Source organism: Podarcis pityusensis (genome assembly GCF_964106645.2).
Source record: "Podarcis pityusensis genome assembly, chromosome: 5".
Taxonomy (NCBI): Eukaryota; Metazoa; Chordata; class Lepidosauria; order Squamata; family Lacertidae; genus Podarcis; species Podarcis pityusensis.
Window position 1 is genome coordinate 65796355 of NC_138032.1, and position 21168 is coordinate 65817522.

General features: G+C 45.0%; 1 protein-coding gene across 1 annotated transcript; it reads right to left on the reverse strand.

Annotated features, from left to right (window-relative positions):
- Positions 1 to 391: 391 nt before the first annotated feature.
- On the reverse strand, positions 392 to 16888 carry LOC308477621 (lipase member M-like; the record flags this gene model as incomplete). The annotated part of the gene is made up of 10 exons (XM_081006351.1): positions 16876 to 16888; positions 16241 to 16351; positions 15123 to 15237; positions 13815 to 14013; positions 13181 to 13290; positions 12426 to 12562; positions 4879 to 5025; positions 4535 to 4606; positions 3739 to 3804; positions 392 to 643 (listed from the first exon to the last, which is right to left on the reverse strand). The coding sequence occupies exons 2-10, from the start codon at positions 16340 to 16342 to the stop codon at positions 392 to 394; spliced, it is 1200 nt and encodes a 399-aa protein (XP_080862477.1). The 5' UTR covers positions 16343 to 16351; positions 16876 to 16888.
- Between the last annotated feature and the right edge of the window lie 4280 nt (positions 16889 to 21168).

Genomic DNA, 21168 nt, shown 5'->3' on the forward strand with positions numbered 1-21168 from the left:
ATCCTTTGGGGAAGGGAAGGAAATTTGGCGCCCAAATTGGAGAGAATATAGGCTTCCTTTCAGAAGCCTATCCTTTCCTCCCTTCCCCTTCCCCCAGACTATATCCACTATAGATTGAGTTCAGAAGAATTTTTTAAGATGTTGTGGGAAATGTAAAAATAAAAAAAAGTTGTGCAACATGTCATCATTTTGGGGAACTTTGCAGTTCAGATTGAACTTAAAAATGAAAATTGTGCCTGTAATATAAAGTGTATTGGACCAGCAGTCAATTAAGATTTGAACACTCTCCCACCCAGGTGCTTTGTTGTATAAAAATCAATAGGAGTACAACAACACATGACTGGAATTACTCTTTGAAAACCAGTGGAATAAAAAACTGTCTTCCCCCTCCCTAAAAATCCCAGGTTTCTAATGGGTTTCTCTTCATCATATCAATCACTTCTGAATAAAGGCGTTGAGGTGCATCAAGTCCAAAGAGGAAATTAAAGTGGCTCCAGTCAGGAAAGCACTTGTAGTGAATGAGATTAGAAATTCGAGGTATTAATTTTGCATTGTCCTTTGGGCGAGACAACCAGTCTTGCCCCCCAATCCACATGGCAGTTGGCACAGTCATAGCTTCTATTTTATAAAATGGCGGAGTTTTCTGGAAGGGAACATTGTCAGACTTTAATTAGTGAACTGCCCATGGGACACTCGGTATATAAATGCCAAAAGCAAATAAATAAATGAACATGTTTCAAGTACTGTAAACTTGAATAAAAGGAAGAATGAGAAAAATAAGTTTCAAAGAATTTGGAAACATGCAGCAGATTATATATTCAAATACAGAAAAGCACCACAACTATAGGGGAGGGGCAATGCACTTTGGGCAAATCCCCTTGTTTGGTAAAATCTAAAATGAACAACATTCAAAATTACCAAAGAAATTTAAATTTAAATGTTTTTCCTCAGGGTAAGTTGTAGAGAATATGAAATGAAGCTAAGACAGTTTGACAAGGGGAAAAATCTATACATTTACCTCATCTTTTGCAATAGTTTTGCTACAGTGTTGACAATTTGATGAATTAAGAGTAAGGGATTCTGACATGTATGTAGCAAGAATGCCATACAATCAATTCCACATTTCCGTGGGGGTTACATTCTGTGGCACTGCAAAAGCCTGCAAACACCACATTCGCTCCCTCCAAACCTCCTTGGTCAAACTCCTTGGTCAAACAGGGGACACAGAAAGGGCGGAACTCCTCAATGCCTTCTTTGCCTCAGTCTTCTCTGATAAAGAAAACAATGCCCGACCTGAAGAATTTGGAGCAAATGATTCAGCAGGGGAAACACAGCCCAGAATAACTAAGGAGATAGTACAAGAATACTTGGCTAGTTTAGATGTATTCAAGTCTCCAGGGCCAGATGAACTGCATCCAAGAGTATTAAAAGAACTGGCAGATGTGATCTCAGAACAACTGGCAGTCATCTTTGAGAATTCCTGGAGAACAGGTGAAGTCCCGGCAGACTGGAGGAGGGCAAATGTTGTCCCTATTTTCAAAAAGGGGAAAAGAGAGGACCCAAATAATTACTGCCCAGTCAGTCTGACATCAATACCAGGGAAGATTCTGGAGCAGATCATTAAGCAAACAGTCTGTGAGCACCTAGAAAGAAATGCTGTGATCACCAATAGTCAGCATGGATTTCTGAAAAATAAGTCATGTCAGACTAACCTGATCTCGTTTTTTGACAGAATTACAAGCCTGGTAGATGAAGGGAATGCAGTGGATGTAGCCTACCTTGATTTCAGCAAGGCATTTGACAAGGTGCTCCATGATATTCTTGTAAAGAAGCTGGTAAAATGCAGTCTTGACTATGCTACCACTCAGTGGATTTGTAACTGGCTGACTGACCGAACCCAAAGGGTGCTCATCAATGGTTCCTCTTCATCCTGGAGAAGAGTGACTAGTGGGGTGCCACAGGGTTCTGTCTTGGGCCCGGTCTTATTCAACATCTTTATCAACGACTTGGATGATGGACTCAAGGGCATCCTGATCAAATTTGCAGATGACACCAAACTGGGAGGGGTGGCTAACACCCCAGAGGACAGGATCACACTTCAAAACGACCTTGACAGATTAGAGAACTGGGCCAAAACAAACAAGATGAATTTTAACAGGGAGAAATGTAAAGTATTGCACTTGGGCAAAAAAAAATGAGAGGCACAAATACAAGATGGGGGACACCTAGCTTGAGAGCAGTACATGTGAAAAGGATCTAGGAGTCTTGGTTGACCACAAACTTGACATGAGCCAACAGTGTGACGCGGCAGCTAAAAAAGCCAATGCAATTCTGGGCTGCATCAATAGGAGTATAGCATCTAGATCAACGGAAGTAATAGTGCCACTGTATTCTGCTCTGGTCAGACCTCACCTGGAGTACTGTGTCCAGTTCTGGGCACCACAGTTCAAGAAGGACACTGACAAACTGGAACGTGTCCAGAGGAGGGCAACCAAAATGGTCAAAGGCCTGGAAACGATGCCTTGTGAGGAACGGCTAAGGGAGCTGGGCACGTTTAGCCTGGAGAAGAGGAGGTTAAGGGGTGATATGATAGCCATGTTCAAATATATAAAAGGATGTCACATAGAGGAGGGAGAAAGGTTGTTTTCTGCTGCTCCAGAGAAGCGGACACGGAGCAATGGATCCAAACTACAAAAAAGAAGATTCCACCTAAACATTAGGAAGAACTTCCTGACAGTAAGAGCTGTTTGACAGTGGAATTTGCTGCCAAGGAGTGTGGTGGAGTCTCCTTCTTTGGAGGTCTTTAAGCAGAGGCTTGACAACCATATGTCAGGAGTGCTCTGATGGTGTTTCCTGCTTGGCAGGGGGTTGGACTCGATGGCTCTTGTGGTCTCCTCCAACTCTATGATTCTATGATTCTAACTCTAACTCCCCACAGGCTTCAAAGATGGGTGCGAGGGCTCCTGGGATTACTAAACTCTGGTTTCGTGCAATTTTCATGCTCTCTCAGGGCCGTTTTTGCCCCTTTCCATGCCATTTCCGGGTTCATAGCAATGCACACGTGTGCATACATACCTTGAGCACACATAAATGGGGAGTTGCCTGTATATTATGCTTTCTTTTTTAGTAATAAATATTAATTATTATTTATACCCCGCCCATATTGAAAATTCTCCACATGAAATATAATAAAAGCCAAGCTAATCTGAAGAGAAAAGATAAAAAAAATAAGAGAAGGAAGAAAATAAAAAGAAAAGTGAAAGTGAATATAAATCCGTCTATTACAATTGCATCATACCCATTATTCCACTCACCTGGAAGCTTCCCCTTCTTCCCCTAGCCTGCCACCCTGGAAGATCCTCTCTATCCTGCCTCTCATGCAGGGCCCTTCATATCCCATCTATCACCTTCCTGTGTGTATATCTTCATTAATGCAAAATAGGGAACTTAAATATCAACCAAAAATGGAGGAACTCCAGATTCTCTGTCTGCCAATTATATATATGGCAATTATTCAAAATATTCAAAGCAAACACTCCAGGATAACATCTAGCTATATTATAGAGCTGCTAGGTGTTATTTTCTCCATCATCCCAGGCATCTCAAATTCACCTTTTTCCACTCAAGAAGTCCAGCCTGTACAGCCAGAAACCTCCAATGCCATTGTACAGGGATGGGAAAAAACTTGTGCCATGCATTTACCAACACTAATGTAACAACAACAAAGCACATCCTTGCCTGATGGTATTTTTCTTCGTTCTTGCAGCCGTAGTCAAAATATTTCAGTTCCCCTGTTTTTGCTGCCTATAAGGAATAAAATTAAGCAGACATTATATTTATAAAACATTAGGTAGGCTACGTAAGCAGTCAGCAGGCTAATTTGCACATGTCTCTAAGAAGGTGGAGTTTTTTAAAAATGGGTGACAATTGAATTGAACGGACCAGTTCTAATGGATGGAACTGATTATTTTTTTCTGATTATACCGAAAGTTGCATTAAGCTTGCCTGGTGCAGTTTTTCAAGTTCTGAGAATGATGTCAGCTCTAAAGTACAGAAGACAATAAAAGCTGAAGACCAGTTGAAAGCTTTCAGGTATTTCAATGTGACCTGAATTGTAGAATAACAGTTTGCCATAAATACAGTGGTACCTCTAGTTATGGACTCGATCCATTCCGGGGTGCCATTTGCACCCCGAAAAGTCCGCAACCAGAGCGCCACTTCTGCGCGCGTGGCACAATGGAGTGCTTCTGTGCACGTGCGAGGTACGCAGAACGCTTCTCCACAGGCGAACATGGTGAAACCCAGAAGTATACACTTCTGGGTTTGCCGCGTTTGTATCCTGAAAAAACACAACCGGAGGCTGACGTAACAAGAGGTGTCTTCAGAACCATGGTTGATGTCCTGCTCACAAAATGCAGCTTCTCTGCCTCTTCTTTCTCATTACATCCTAGGAGTTTCTACATTTAGAATAAAAATCACAACCTCAGCTGATCATTATTTTTAAAAGAAGTACGCACTGCTTTAAAGACGTTACCTGACCCCAGTGTACAATATTTTTTACAGAAGTAAAGTCTGGAAAGTGAGCCTGGTACACATCAACTCGGCTCTGAAAAAAACATTTTAGAAAGACAAACTGTTAATGTGGCAGATACAATGAAAAGGGGCCATCAAGTGTGAGAAACAAAAATCAGTGCATACGCTAAGAAGAGGCCTTGAAATCTATCCAAGTCAACCCTTATATTTCTCTTTTTAGAAAAACAACAGAATGAAAAAGTAACACAATCAATAGACCTGTAGTCAAGAGATTAAGAATGGGAAACCACAAGCTAAGGGACCAGAAGTAAAAGAGAAAGAAAATAATTAAAGATACATACATACCACATTTAAGCTGTTCTTATTGAAGCCACCTATAAGGTAAAGGCTTTGGGCGCAAAGGTTTTGTATTAATTGGTAGCTGCAAATCTTAGCAACGAATGCTCTCAGACTTCTACTTAATAAGCGGAATTCTTTCGTGCCAAATATAACCTGTGAAACATTAAAAGAATTGTGAACTTAAATTTATGTCTTTGTTCTCTTGCACTTATATTTCTCAATCACACTCATGTGCCCAAGTGACAAATCTAAACATATATACAATGAATAAAAATACATATACAATTTACCTGGAAGTAAGCCCCATTGATTCTATGGGACATACTTCTGAGTAGACATGGTTAGGATTGCATTGTTGGATAGCCCAATACATTTTGGCACCTGAGAGGCGAATCACAAAATTCCCACCGCCACCAGAGAAGAAGGAGCGAGTGAAGTTCTATGTCAGGAACAAAGGTAGGAGGAGACCTGCAGTAACTCCTGTTCGTCAAGAAGCTACTGTAGAGGTGGGACTTGGGGGCAGGGCTGCCAAGGAGGTGGCAGATCCAGTCTCTAAGGAGTACACCACAGCTGACATTGCCACTGCAGTGGCGGCGGCAGGTGATGCGTTCCTTGGAGGCCAGATCTGCTGACCCTGTGGATCCTGCCACCTGAGGCAGCGACCTCACCTTATCTCATGAGTGGGCTGGCCCTGAAAATAAGTCACAGCAAAGAAACACAGGGGAGATTCAGGTCACACACAAACATACAAATTGAAAGATTATATTGGGGATTATAGGGCTGTGTGGACTAGGCCTTGCTCCAGATGCTGACACACATACAGTGATGAAATATACTCAGAGTCGCAAAGTGATTTCATGCTCTTTATTCAGCTCATAGTGGTGAGGAGGAATGAATAATGTCCCCTCACAGTATCTGCTTTATATACATTATTTACACAATGGGCTGCACATGATTGGCTAATTCTGGAATTCTACTGTAAGCCAATCAGGTTGTGGATTCACTTCTATCTGGAGCAGGATTGGGTGGTTCCTGCCAACCAATCATACTGCTGCATTGTTCTAGGACCAATCAGACTGCTGCATTCTGAATCCTATTGTTCTAGGACCAATCAGACTGCTGCCTTTTGGATCCTATTGTTCTAGGACCAATCAGACTGCTACAGTTTGGATCCTATTCAACTCAGTACATAACACCCCTCCCCTCTAAGTTCCAGTCCTGCCCGGGAGGTCGCATTCATAGTCCTCAAGGTATGCCGGCGGCCTACGTGTGCGTTGTGGCCTGGGGTGTTCCCTGGTCCGGGCTCCGGGTTCTGGCTCGTGTTCCAAGGATGCTGGCTGTGATGCGGCTGTTTGGTCTGGTGCAACCGGCTCGCTCAGTCGTGGTTCTGGTTCCGGTGTCCTTTCGGCCTCACGGGTCCTCTCTGTATTTACTGATTCTGCCTCTCCTGCTGGCCCCTCCTGCTCTATGGGCCTCACTGCCCCGCTGTTCCCTTGGGACTCCTCTGACCTGTCCTCCTCCTGGTTTTCTCCCGGGAATCGTCGCCGTATCTGGTCGCAGTGGCGGCGCCAGCATTGCCCCCCATCCGTTAGCACCTCGTACGACACGGGGCCAGTGACCCTGGTGATTGTGGCGGGTACCCATGCTGGGCCTGCCCCAAAATTCTTTGCGTACACTGGGTCCTGGGCCTCGAAGGTCCGGGGGTTCCTGCCTTCCCCCACCACTATCTCATCCTGAGCTCTATCGGGGTGAAGGCGGTCCAATCTGATTGCAAGGCGCCGACCCATTAGTAGTTCAGCGGGGCTCCGGCCAGTCGTTGAGCTGGGGGTGCTGTGCTGTGCTAGAAGGAATGTGGCAAGGCGGTACTCCCAGTCCCCTTGCGTCATGCGGCGAAGGGTGTCCTTGGTGGTCCGCACCATGCGTTCTGCTTGGCCATTGGTGGCAGGGTGGAACGGCGCCGAACGGATGTGGCGGATGGCGTTCTGCGCTGTGAAGGTTTGGAATTCTCCTGACGTAAATGCAGTCCCGTTGTCTGAGACGAGAGTGTCAGGGAGCCCGTGGGTTGCAAACAGCCTGCGTAGTACCCGGATGGCTGCGGACGTGGAAGTGGACGGTACCAGTGCGACTTCCAGCCATTTGGTGTAGGAGTCCACCACTATGAAGAATGTTTTCCCCTGAAAGGGGCCAGCGAAATCCACATGCAGGCGTGACCATGGTGCTCGGGCGGACTCCCAGGACTGGACTGGGGCCCTTGGGGGATCTGGGCGGGATTCTTGGCAGGCCTGGCAGTGTTTGACCCAGGCCTCTATCTCTCCATCGATCCCCGGCCACCACACATAACTCCTGGCAAGGGCCTTCATTCTTACTACCCCTGGATGTGTCTCGTGTAGGGCTGTGAGGACCCTTTTGCAGAGGGGCTGGGGAACAACGACTCTGCTTCCCCATAACAGGCACCCCTTGTGGGCCGACAGTTCATGTTTGCGGGTTGTGTAGCCGGCGAATTCTGGCCCGGGGCTGCTGCTGGGCCATCCCCTCCACACCCAGTCCAGGACCCGGGAGATGACCCTATCTTTCTTGGAATGGTGTGCAACTTCTTGTGCCTGAATGGGGCGGTCGGGAAGCAGCTCCAGGCTCATAACCTCTTGTGCAGGTGCTGGGTCAGGGCCTGTTTCCGGTAGTGGTAGCCTGCTGAGGGCGTCCGCATGGCCCATCGCCTTCCCAGGTCAGTGAATCAGTGCATACTGGTAGCTGGCAAGGAAAATTGACCACCTGAGGACGCGAGGAGACAGCACTTGGGGGGTCTGCTTTTCGGGGGCAAACAAGCCAAGCAACGGCTTGTGGTCAGTCACCACGGTGAAGGGCCGCCCGTACAAGAAATCATGGAATTTTTTTACTCCCTTTACGATTGCCAGACCCTCCTTGTCGATTTGCGAGTAGTTCCGCTCGGTTGTGTTGAGTGTCTGGGAAAAGTACGCCACCGGTACCTCTCTTCCATCCGGGAGTTGGTGCCCCAGGACAGCTCCAATGCCATAGGGTGAGGCGTCGCATGCTAGCACCACCGGCAGCCTCTCGTCGAAGTGTGCCAAGACCGAGTTTGAGACAAGCAAGTCCTTGACTGCCTGGAATGCGGCCTCCTGGCGCTGGCCCCACACCCAAGGGGCCCGCTTGTCCAGGAGTCTGTGTAGGGGCTCCGCTACCGCCGCCTTGTGGGGAAGGAAGGAATGGTAAAAGTTCAATAGCCCCAAGAAGGCCTGAAGTTCAGTCTTGCTCTTGGGCGCTGGGGCATCACAAATGGCCCGTACCTTGTCCCCAGTCGGGTGGACCCCTTCTGCGTCCACCATAAATCCCAGAAAGTCCACCTGAGGCACTCCTAGTAGACATTTTTCCCGCTTCACCTTGAGACCCGCCGTCTGGAAACGGTGCAGAACGGTGCGGAGGCGGTCCTCAAACTCCTCTGGTGTGGGGCCGGCAATCAACACATCATCGAAGAAGGGGGTGACGCCAGGAATCCCTTTAAGGAGAGAGTCCATTATATTCTGGAATATGCCTGGTGCCACGCTGACACCGAATTGCAGCCGCTTTACCCTGAACGCTCCTCTGTGCGTCACAATCGTCTGTGCCTCTGCTGTGGCCTCATCTACTGGCAGCTGTTGATATGCTTGGGCCAAGTCCAGCTTGCCAAAAATTTTCGACCCAGCCAGGGTGGCAAGGACATGGCTGACCACTGGCACTGGGTATGCGTGGGCCGTGAGGGCCTTGTTTATGGTACATTTGTAGTCTGCGCAGATGCGGACCGAACCATTAGGCTTGACGGGTGTGACGATTGGGGTTTCCCAGGGAGCATTAGGCACCGGCTCCAGCACTCCTTGCTCTACGAGTCGGTCCAATTCCTCGTCTATACGGGGTTTCAAGGCGAACGGGACCCGGCGGGCCTTGAGCCTGACCGGTCGTACTGCGGGGTCAAGCTGTAGCGCAATGGGGGGGCCCGTATACTGTCCCAATTTCCCATCGAAAACCCCTGGAAATTCCTTGCATATGGCGTCCACGTCCACTTGTAAGCTAGTGTGGTTCACCCCGGTGACAGCTAGCCCCAGTGGTCCAAACCATGCCAATCCCAGTAAGCTAATGTAGGGGCCCTTGACCACAAGCAAGTCCAGTTGCCGCGTCCGCCCTCGGTATTGCACCCTGAAGGTCCCCACCCCCATTGTGGGGACCTTACGTTTCTGGAAGTCCCGGAGGGTGAATGGGGCCGGCCTGAGTTTGGGACCCCCAGTGGGACACAGTTTCCTTAAGGTCCTTGCCGAGATTATGGATAGAGTTGAACCCGTGTCAAGCTCCATGCGGCATGGGGCCCCCTCTATCTGTACCTCTACATAAATTTTCTCTACGTTGGGGTGGGGCAACTGGTATACCTGGAAGTCCGTGAGCTCCGTCGAGTTGCCTTGGTGCGTTGGGCCCCGGGACCTGGGGCTCTTGGATTGGTCATCTGATGCCTGGTGTCGGGTGGGCCGAGCCCGACACACCCGGGCGATGTGTCCCGATTTTCTGCACTGCCTGCACTCTGCGTTGCGGAAACGGCAGGTCCTCCTCTCGTGACTCTCCCCGCAGCTTGCGCAGTTCCCTCCTTCTCGTCGAGGCAGCTGTGGTCTGTGCGCTGCTTGAGTGCGCTGCTGTACTCGGTGCACCTCCTCCCTGTCGGATCCTGAGTCGTCGGTGAGGTCTTCATGGTGGACCCTCGGTTGGGATGGCAGGCTCGGCCGTGCCTCTTGGGTCGACCTCTCGGCAGCTTCTGTTGCCAGGGCCTCCTCCAGAGCGACCTGGAACGTTAGGTCCTTCTTAGCGTAGAGGCGTCGTTGCAGCTTCTCATCCTTCAGGCCACCGACGAGGCGGTCACGAAGCATGTTCTCCAGCTCTGAGAAGTTGCAGAACCGGGCGGCTTGGCGGAGAGAGGTCACAAACCCAGTTATGGTTTCCCCAGGGGCTTGCCGCTTTGCGTAGAAGGCATTTCGACGAGCCACCACTGAGGGCTGCGGCGAAAAGTGCCCCTTCAGCTGTTCCATTATTGTTTTGTATGGAACAGTAGCGACGTCTTCAGGCGCAAGGAGAGCCCGGGCGATTTCAAACGTCTCCTCTCCGCAGACGCTGAAGAATATCGCCCTCTTCTTGGCGTCTTCTTCGTCGGTGACCCCTTTGGCTTCTAGGAGGAAGGTGAAACGGGAGGCGTACGCTTCCCAGTCTCCAGATGCTGGGTTGAATGGCGAGAAGCTGCTGTTGGCTGCCATTCTGAGTTCCTTGTGCCCCGGAGCTGAAGCCTGGATACACGGTGCGAGGCAGCGGTGCGGCAGTTGGCGGTGCTGCGGTGCTGTGTGTGGCAGTCAGCTCAGCGGGATCCCACCCTCGTCGCCAGTGAAATATACTCAGAGTCGCAAAGTGATTTCATGCTCTTTATTCAGCTCATAGTGGTGAGGAGGAATGAATAATGTCCCCTCACAGTATCTGCTTTATATACATTATTTACACAATGGGCTGCACATGATTGGCTAATTCTGGAATTCTACTGTAAGCCAATCAGGTTGTGGATTCACTTCTATCTGGAGCAGGATTGGGTGGTTCCTGCCAACCAATCATACTGCTGCATTGTTCTAGGACCAATCAGACTGCTGCATTCTGAATCCTATTGTTCTAGGACCAATCAGACTGCTGCCTTTTGGATCCTATTGTTCTAGGACCAATCAGACTGCTACAGTTTGGATCCTATTCAACTCAGTACATAACAAGTGACCACACCCCGCTGTCCGTGTGTCTGGTTGGCATGTGAAGTGCCTTTGTGCGTGTATCAATAGGTCCACACACACACATGGAAGCACCTTAAATAATAACAAAAGGGCTATATATTCTTTTGTAGGGGAGAAGAACTACTTGCCCCCAATACATGAAGTGTTTACCTAAGTGGGCAGTTATTAAACCCCGAATAAAGAGAGAAGATAGATTTTATTTCTATCTAAGGAGGCCAAAGGCTCAGGAAAGGTGAGCGATAGCATAGATAGGTATGCAGAACACAAACGAACACAACATGAAATTAAGTTAATGCAAAAGCCAATCAGCGGGGTGAGACATATCCCCGACTTACTGCCATCAGTAATGAGAAGCCATAGCAAGATTGACAGCTTAAATAAAGACCTTAAAAAGTTCAATTTATTTCTGTCGCAAGCTTTGGCTAGGCAAACTTATAATAAAGCTCCTGCTCTGAATGCCCTAGAGTGCCTCCTGTGGTACTGAGAACCATTTGAAAGAGCATTTGTTGTTATATTACTATATATAATTATATATAATAATGCAGCCATATACACTTTATCCTCACATGGCTGTCGGCCCTTTCATTTGCAGATCAGGTGTGGCAGGACCTAGCTGCCTCTTTCAAGCAAAATATTCAGCAATGAGTTTTTCAGGGCGTGGCAAGGTAAACCAGCTTTATTCCTGGCTGAAAGATACTGCTGAATGCTCGGTTCCTTAAAGAGACAACACCTGCATTTAGCTCTAGTTGATGCCATTCTACTCTGTTCTAAGACATGAATCCTCATTTCCCACTTTTTGTGTGGTATTTTACAGCCAGCTTGAGCTCCAGTAAGTTTTTAAGAGCTCTGCTTGGTTTTTCCTCCACCCTCAACAAATTAATTCCAATCCCCACCCACAAACATTTGTGTTGGGGCTCCGGGGTTTGGACTGGAGTCCTCAGAGAATACCTCCAGGTGTTTCCTGAGACAAGTGCTGGAGATGTGAAACCACATTATGACTAGTTGGGTCCATGCGCAAGGTGCTATCACAACACTGCTTTTAAGAAAAGAACACAGCTACAGGGAGTTGTTGAGCATCCCACCTGTTGGCCAGGGTGGCAAAAAGAGAAAAGAGAAACATGGAAACCAGCCCTGGTTGATTGTTTCAAAAAGAAGTAATGAGACTAGAAGAGGTGATGAGACAGCCTTAGGAGGGACAAAGAGAAGGAGCTGGGCATTAATTCATTGAGATTAGCTTTGGGGAGTCATTCATTCCCACCAATAAATCTGTTTTCCTAGTCATTTCCCTACTAAAAAAAGGTCAATACTGTAAACTGGTGAGAGGAGTTGTAGTGGAGAGGTAATCTAGAATGAGCAGTCCCCTGTATGTGGCCCCTATGACAAAGTGTGCAACAGATGTTGGACTAAAAGTCATTGGGATTGCAACATGGGGCAATCACTTTTCCCACCAGTCACCGTCCTGATCTTGTTTGGGTCCCCTGTTCTTACTTGCATGTTAACTACTTTCATGCAATTAACATCATTTTTTAATTTTGCTCACTTTCAAAAAGGGTTATTTAATGGCTTCCTGTTTACCTCTCATAAAAACGTTAGAGAAGGACACTTTATAAACAATTTGCTGTTTTAGCAAATTTACCATTTTTGTATTATTAAGCAAAATATACAAGTAGCTTGTCTAAGAAAACTGCATTCTGCAGATTCACATTGTGGGAAACAACTGAATGAATCCATAAAGAGCAAGAACAATGCAACTGATACCTTTATAAGAAAATCAGGAAAAAATAATATCTGGATTACTGGGCCTTTGCTGTTCTGAAATGTGTACGCAGGAGCAAAAACAAAGAATAACTTGATTTTTTCAGCCACCTCTGGCATCATAGAAAAGGCTATGAAACCTGCAAAAAATAATAATTTATTTACAACGATAATTGGGGAAAGCATAGGAAGAAAAGATCATCATTCAGAAAGGCAAAGGTACAGAAGTCAGTCAGTTTTACTAACTGCCCTGACAAGAAAAAAGTTCTTACTTGGGAATTGGACACATAGTTGTGGGCAAATGTGCATACAAACTTGCATCACATAGATATTTGTACCAAGCCATGAAGCATCCCATGTGCTCTCCATTCATACTACAGGGTGTTGCTGGAGATGCACATTAATTATCATTAATTAAGCTCACAAATATTAGCTCTGGGGCTCAGGGTTGAGGTCTTGAACATACTAACAAGCTCATCATCCCAGTGATGGCAAAAAATTGCTAGATTGCAGAGATATCTCTAAGAATTGTATTTAGACTCGGGTATCAATCAGTTTGTGCAACTGGCTCTGTGGGTACCATATCTAAGAGCTGTTAAAAAATTGTTGAAAGAAACTTCTGCAATCACATCAATCACATTGAATCAAAACCTTGTAAGGACAATATTGAAGGAAATTTTGTTACAAAAGAAAAAGATAGCTTTTGGCTTGCCGAAGCCAAATAAGGAGGACAGCCCTTCTCTATATTTGAAACTTACCTAAAGTAGCACCTTGAGAGTGTCCAATATAATAGATCTGCTTTTGGCCATTTTCCTGCAGAATGTAGTCTATCATGGCTGGAAGGTCATAGAGGCTCATTTCATGAAAGCTGAGGAGCAGAAACACAAAGTTGGGCATGTAATGCTGGTACACAAGATGTCTCGTCTTTGATTAAAGCAGCAGCATTTCATATACATGAACAGTGTGAGCTGACCATTCATGGATCTCAAGACACAGAAGTCTCTTATGTTTGTAGTCGTAAACCATGTGTATTTATTTCCTGCAGCTGAAATCTAACATAAACTCCAGAAATAGATTGACAGTTGGGGAGCAGCAACACAACTAACTTCCTGGCAGGTGGGTCACTGTTTCTTACTGGGTGGGGCAGATATGAGTGTGGCTCAAACGCAGTGCTGGAGCCAATCTGGCAGTCCTGTAGTTACCTGTGCACCATGTCACCTCCCCCTCTTCCTCCTGGTAAGTAGCAGCGAGCCACCTGCCAGGTAGCTCACTTAGCTGCTCAGTCCCGCCCAGCAAGCCACTCCTGATAAGCCCTGGTGCTTCATTGCTTGACAGTAATAGACAACTGCATATGCATTTCAAAAGTTTCACCCCCAATTTGTGCGGAGCTACCTGAAATTCCAGAATTCCTGTTGCAAGACTGAAAGGTTCTGGTGCTTTCTCGACCAGGACGTTCCTCTAACATTCCCAAGCCAAACATCATAACCAGCATCTGCCAAGATGAAGCCCAAACTATTACTGGGTATATTGGAGACCCAGGTGCTGCTTTCCATTATTAATCCAGGAATCACCAAGACAGCAGGTCTGGAACCTGAAACACATACAAATAATTAACTTTCGTAAGAAAGACTGCAGCACACTAGGATGGCCATGTGGCCTTCTCTGCAGATGACAGCCCATCGAGACCGTATAACACCAGTCCTGAAAGACCTATATTGGCTCTCAGTACATTACCAAGCAAAATTCAAAATGTTGGTGCTGACCTTTAAAGCCCTAAATGGCCTCGGCCCAGTATACCTGAAGGAGCATCTCCACCCCCATTGTCCAGCTCCGAGGGCCTTCTGGCGGTTCCCTCACTGCAAGAAGTGAGATTACAGCGAACCAGGCAGAGTGCCTTCTCAGTAGTGGCACCCTGTGGAATGCCCTCCCATCAGATGTTAAGGAAATAAACAACTATCTGACTTTTAGTAGACACTTAGGGAAGTTTTTAATGTTTGTTCTTTTATTGTGTTTTTCATATTCTATTGGGAGCCACCCAGAGTGGCCGGAGAAACCCAGCTAGATGGGCAGGATATAAATAATATATTATCACTATTATTATTATTATTATTATTATTATTATTATTATTATTATTACTGGAAGGGCTGGCAGAGGGCTATCCTGTATTTGAAGGCACCCTCTGTTTGTCCAGTCCAAGGCTAGTTTCAAAGAGAGAGCAAGGACTTTGAAGTTTCCGCATCAACAGTTTGCACCCAGACAGCAGACTGAGCAGGCATACAGGTCACCTGATCACAATCGTCTCCACTGTATATTGTGTTTATATTTAAATAATAGGAATTATATCTAAATTTGCACCTATACTACATAAAGTAGCACCTATGCTACATAAATTTGCACCTATACTACATAAAGTAGCATAAAGGACATCCTGCTGCACATCCCAAAAAATTCTCATCCCTACATTTTACTCTCAAGAGGTGTCTGTGGGATAATGCAGCACGTGGGCTAGAAAGGGACTCCGACCTCTGCTTTGAAGGGCCTGAAGGTGGGAAAGACTCTGGTTTGGTGTTCTTGGAAAGAAACTTCTAAGAAACAGCCCTGCCCATAAGATTTCTACTTAATTGCTACTCAGATAGTGTTGGAGAATGTGTGGGGCTTGCTATTACATTTTCATTTCTTCTTTCACATTGGAGACCCACCATGTTTGCCTCCTCTGCCATAAGGAATTCTGTTCATGGTTAAATAATAGCCATCAGCTGTCAGGATGTTATCATGGACTTCACTTGGATAGTCCCAGCGACGGATGATTCCATCCTAGATAAAGGAGAAACAACATTTTCCAAAATGAGGTACTTTCAGAAAGGTTGCCTATTCTTCTTGGTCCATTGTTGTTGCGGGATTTAAACTGGTTAAATTAAAACCAGAATTCAAATTTTAGCTCATTTTCACATATACACACTTTCCATTTTGGGCAGAATAGGGGACAAATATGGAATAGTATAAAAATACATAATATAATGCAATAAGGTTGTGTAAAGGATTGTCTCCTAAGCAGCCTTGAATGCATCCCACTGTGAACCAGTTGGTTTTTTATTGATGCATGTATTGTGTATGCATACAAATTGTCACTTTTCTCAGCAAAATGCACAGCAGTGCTGTCTCCAAGCTTGAAGCAAATTATGTTTCCCCCACCCCAAATCGCTGTGCAGAGCAACAGGAAAAAGCTCCAGATTCAAAAGGCACTGAATTCTGCTTGCAAATGAAGGATTGAACTGCGCTTGCAATGCTTCCTTTGCAGTTTCAAATTTGAGCCTCAGCAACATCAAGCATGGTAAAGGTGGCCAATTCATGCTTCACCCAAATTGGCCTGGCTGGCCAGCCACTAAGGCCTGGTAAACCTAATTAGGTTTGTGGACCAGAGATTTCCCATCACTGTATTTGGAGAAACAGGGGGAGGGGACACCCTCAGGTTGCAGATTCTTGGGGGACAGTTGGCAGTTGGAGGACAAAGCTGCCAAGCAGATTAAATCCCATTTGCTCTATATTTGGACATGGAATTGTTGATTGGTTCAGGCAGCAAGATGCCCTGAGCTGTACCTGCATCAAGCATTTATTTTTGTACACAGCACCAAGAAAAGTAGTCATTCAAGATACATGCACCTTTCAAATGCACTACCAACCTTGTGTATTTTCTGGTTGAACATTTGCACCCAATACTAAGTACTCTAAGGTGGCAAAATCCTATATGTAGGGAGGATGAAACTGTAAATAGTGTCAAGCAATATCATGCTCGTTTCACATCCAGAGATGTACTTACAGTATTCAAAAATTGTTCTGGATTTGGCTTGTTTAACTCTTGGAATTCTCCTGAAGACACAATTCCTTCAGTCATGTACGCCAACACAATCATCAGCCACATTTTGATTCTCTGTAAAAAGTAAATAAATAAATGGGTCACCCACAAATGGACAACCAACTGGATGCTCCTTCATTTGAAAATCATCAACACAATAGGAATAGGCGCCTGAAGCTGTTCCTGATATTAAACTGAATGAAGAAGGTCTGTTCCTATTAAAATGTGGACCAAACTGAATTGCTCCCCCCATCCCACCATGCAGCAGCTTCACTAAAAATAGTATATCAGCCAACTGCCTTTAGTAATCTTTTATCAGGAAGGGCCTTCCTTGAGGAAGGGCATAGCTCAGTGGTAGACCATCTGCTTTGCATGCAGAAGATACAATCCCTGGCACCTCCAGGTAGGGTTGTTAAGATTACCTGTATGAAAACCTGGAGAGTCACAGCCAGTCCGAGTAAACAAAACTGAGCTAGACTGACCCTGAGTAGTATATAACACAGCATCCCATGCTTCAGGTCTACCTCCCAACATTCTCATCCATCATGCCCCATCTCCATAACAGCAGACAATCTCCCAACTACTCTTCCACATCTTACCTGGTGATAACTCTCCTATTCCTGTTTCAGCAGAGGACAGGTACATTTGCAAATTAGGGCCTGGTTTACACAAAAGGCAGGCAGGGACGCTTCTAAAGGATAGGGCCCTTCATCCCAAAGCAAAGACTTCATTGGCGTTTCCCCTTCATAGTTGACTTGCCAGTAGCAACCCACTGCTAGCAAGGAACCTCAGGATATGACATCACCTGGAAGTAGTTTCCAAACAAATTCTGAACCGTATGTCAACCACAAATGTGAGGCTTCTCACAATTCTTCCAGCAGCCCATCGGTTCCTCTTCCTTGTCACAATGCTGCTAGAGAGCTGGGGGAACAAATCTGCCAAAAGTTCCCTGCCCAGCCCCCAGCTGGTCCTGATAGTCCCTCAGCAGCTGCATCCTTAGAGGGCATTCCTTTGTTGGTATTCATAATAGCATAATCCAAGATCTCGGTGATTAAATAATAGAAGCAAAATCTCCAGACAAGTTTTCAGTTGGGGCTGAGTTAGCTCAGTGTTGGAGCGTCTTCATTCATTGCAGGCAGAAGGTTCCATACTCAATCCCCGACAACTCTAGTCAGGCCTAGGACAGTTCTCTAGCTGAAACCCTGGTGAAGCACTCCTAGTTTTGCAGACAGTACTGAGTTAAATGGACCCGTGGTCTAACTCAATATAAGGCAGCTGCCAAGGTACCTAAAAAGAGGTGGTGCTAGTTTTTGTTTTTAGCCAGCATGTTTGGCCAGCCTGCCAAGGATTAATTGATAACACAGAAATATTGTTAGTGACTGGTTCCTCTGGTCGGATATGTAAAACTCCTTCTGTCAGCAAGGTGGTATACTGTTCTTTGTCAGCATTTGAAGCCTTTGGCAAAAAGCCAATCCTATTTCAGACATCCAATCACACCCAAACTTTTAGAAAACCTGTAAACTCTGGGGTGCATGCTATTTGCTACTTCACACATTGTTATGCTTCCTATGATTGATTTGCAAGCCTTGAGATTCCCACAGTGCATGCTGCAGTAACATGCACAAGAAGCCAAAATCTTCTAGGCTCTATTTGTATGCAGAAAACGTGTTTTCTTACCATGTTCCAGAATCTCAAGACCATTGCTGTATCCAGACCAGCTCCTTCTTAAAATCTTGAAAGGTAATATTACTATGGCTTCATTCAGAACATGCATCCCTCCTGTACTGATGATAAGCTGAGCCCAAATTTTCATAAAGTTGAGGTGCAGCTTTTAATGTCTTCTACAGTGGTACCTCAGGTTACATACGCTTCAGGTTATATACGCTTCAGGTTACAGACTCCGCTAACCCAGAAATAATACCTCGGGTTCAGAACTTTGCTTCAGGATGAGAACAGAAATTATGCGGTGGCAGCACGGCAGCAGCAGGAGGCCCCATTAGCTAAAGTGGTGCTTCAGGTTAAGAACAGTTTCAGGTTAAGAACGGACTTCTGGAATGAATTAAGTACGTAACCAGAGGTTCCACTGTACTTCCATTATGGCTCCCTGCTGCCACCACTGTTCCCTTTTGCTGCTGTCCTAAACTTACGTGCTGCTGATAATTGTAGTCACTTTCATACAAACTCTCTCTCTTATTATTCCACATTATATAACAACAGATTTTCTAATAGATTATGGAATAGATCCAGCAACCCCATTATCCAACTTTAATTTTTAACCTCCCGCACCCTTTATTTCCATCAAAAGCACTCAAAATACACACCATATGTGCTGAAATTCACTCCTTCCACACTTTTTCAGTACAAAGTGGCTATGGCCCTGGGAGCCGGCAGTTGTCTGTAGTTAAAACAAAACAAAAAACCTCATCCAGCCGCTTGTGGTATTTTTGCAAGCCAGGAAAGTGACAGAACACTTCCACTCCAGAACTCTGCCAGAGGTAGTTGTAGCGAATATCACAAGTCTACATTCACTTACCAAGTTCTGCAGGATCTCCTAGACACCTGAATGTGCAGGTTCTAATGTTGCTCAGGTGTTAAAGCAAAAGGATATTAAGGAATGCATGATCATAGACTATTACACTTTCAGAACGTACAATTATGCTGTGTACATCCCACCCATAAAGTACCTTGATGTATCTTTTCATTAACTGCTCATTCATTTTAGCTACCTTATCCCCAAAGCCCAATATGATAGAATTGCATACACATAATGTCTCAGCTATATTCCTTCTTTCATAATAAAGAAGTGGCAATTTCATTCTTTGAAAAACAACATGGTGGTTCATTCTTGGATAGGAATGGGGAACCTGTGGCCCTTTGGGTGTTGTTGAACTATAAGTACCATTATCTCTGAACTTGCTGATGGAATCCAACAATTACAGTTGTAATCTAGAAGAAGTTCAGGTTTAGAAACCCGACATTCCTGGTTCTATAGCCTCTGGATCAGCTGCTATGCCTTTTGAATTCTCATCTCAGAACAGTGGGGTTGCTGAATTTATCCCATTATGTAGCTAAGCTAAGCTATTAAAAAGCTAAGCTAGTAGAGGATCAATTGTATATAAGCATAACCAGGAAACTGGAGGTGTGAGAGTTCCGTCATTTATTCACTGCACTGTCTGAAATGTACATGTGACTTGCAGGAGGTAGTAGTCAAAATAATACTCTGGAAGTAGGGATAGGAGAGATTCAATTCAGTTCACATTGAAAGCGAAATCTATAAAATCCATACTTTCCAAAACAATGTGGACTGAAATACAGTTATCCTTAGAATTCACTGAATTTTGCAATCCAGTTGTCTAATCAACCAGTGTTTACAAAAATGCATCTATTAGGAAAGTGTGCATAAAAATGAATATATTAATGGAAATAACATATACAAATGCATTATATTGCTTGTAAATGTGCTTACATTAGTCAAAGCTACATGGAAAAGTGTTTATTATGAGAAATTTGCCCTAAAATGCTGGAGAATTTTCACGAAGGATGATTTTAAAAAATCACAAATTGCTGCAGGAATGTAGAGAAGTGAATGTAAGATCGGAAACATGAGAAACTGGGAGAACTGATATCAACAGATCCTTCCATTCCTATTTGGAAGTAATGGAAGCCTGAAGTACCCTCATATCATACAGAATCTGATTAAGCGAGTTCTCAGCCTCTTTCTTAGATGATAATATCATCATGGCAGAAACAATTGCTTGAAAAAGACACATTATATTCTAGGATTATTAGGCTGGATCCAGATTTAGGCATGCTTAGAATAGACACACTGAAAACAATGGGGCTTAAATTGGTCACATCTAACTTGATCTCTCCTGCCAACCTAGCAGTTCAAAAGCACGTCAAAGTGCAAGTAGATAAATAGGTACCGCTCCGGCGGGAAGGTAAATGGTGTTTCCGTGTGCTGCCTTGGTTCGCCAGAAGCGGTTTAGTCATGCTGGCCACATGACCCAGAAGCTGTACGCTGGCTCCCTCGGCCAATAAAGTGAGATGAGCGCCGCAACCCCAGAGTCAGCCACGACTGGGCCTAATGGTCAGGGGTCCCTTTACCTTTTTAACTTGATCTCAGTGAATCTGCTCAAAGCCTGACTAACAGTACAATCCTAGCATCACCTTAGAAGTAATTTCTATTTAATGCAATGTGGTAAGTGGGATTAGGAGTGTAGGCTAAAGCTGGCTCCAACCCATGTTATTATTGCCATTGATAATTTTTGTGTAATTAGTGGATAAAAGCTACTAGATGGTGCTGTTCTTTGTCCATGTCTCAAATAAAGAACCATTGGAAGCTTGAGGATGCATGCAGTACATAACTTTGTCTGGAATAATGCACTAGCTGAGTAGCTGTGCAAACAAATTCAAGCACTGAGATGGCCAGACTATGAGGATTATTTTGTGGGTCAGCAGCAATGGCTTTATTCCATGCATAAAGAGACCAAAGGACACTATAACACTTTTTTCATGGAACTCTGTGGCATGACCTGTTTGGGTGAAGAAGAAAGATTTATAGGGACATTATTTTTAACCAACTCATCAACGTGAAACACTGTTGTTGTTGTTGTTGGGTTTGTTTGCTTGCTTGTTTGTTTGTTTTAAAGAAACTTTGGTTTTGTGTTAATCAATTCATTGAAAGGAAATAGAACCATCCAATTCTAATTAACAACATTTAAAGAGACTACATAAGTGTTTTCTTGAGATGATGTGCAGTGCAATTCTATACATGGTTACTCTCAGAACATGTTTAGGCTTGCAGACCTATTAAGGAGAGTATAATTGGGAAACATACTGAAAAAATTGCAGTCTGTGACATCTTATCCTTACGTGTGATGCATTCATTA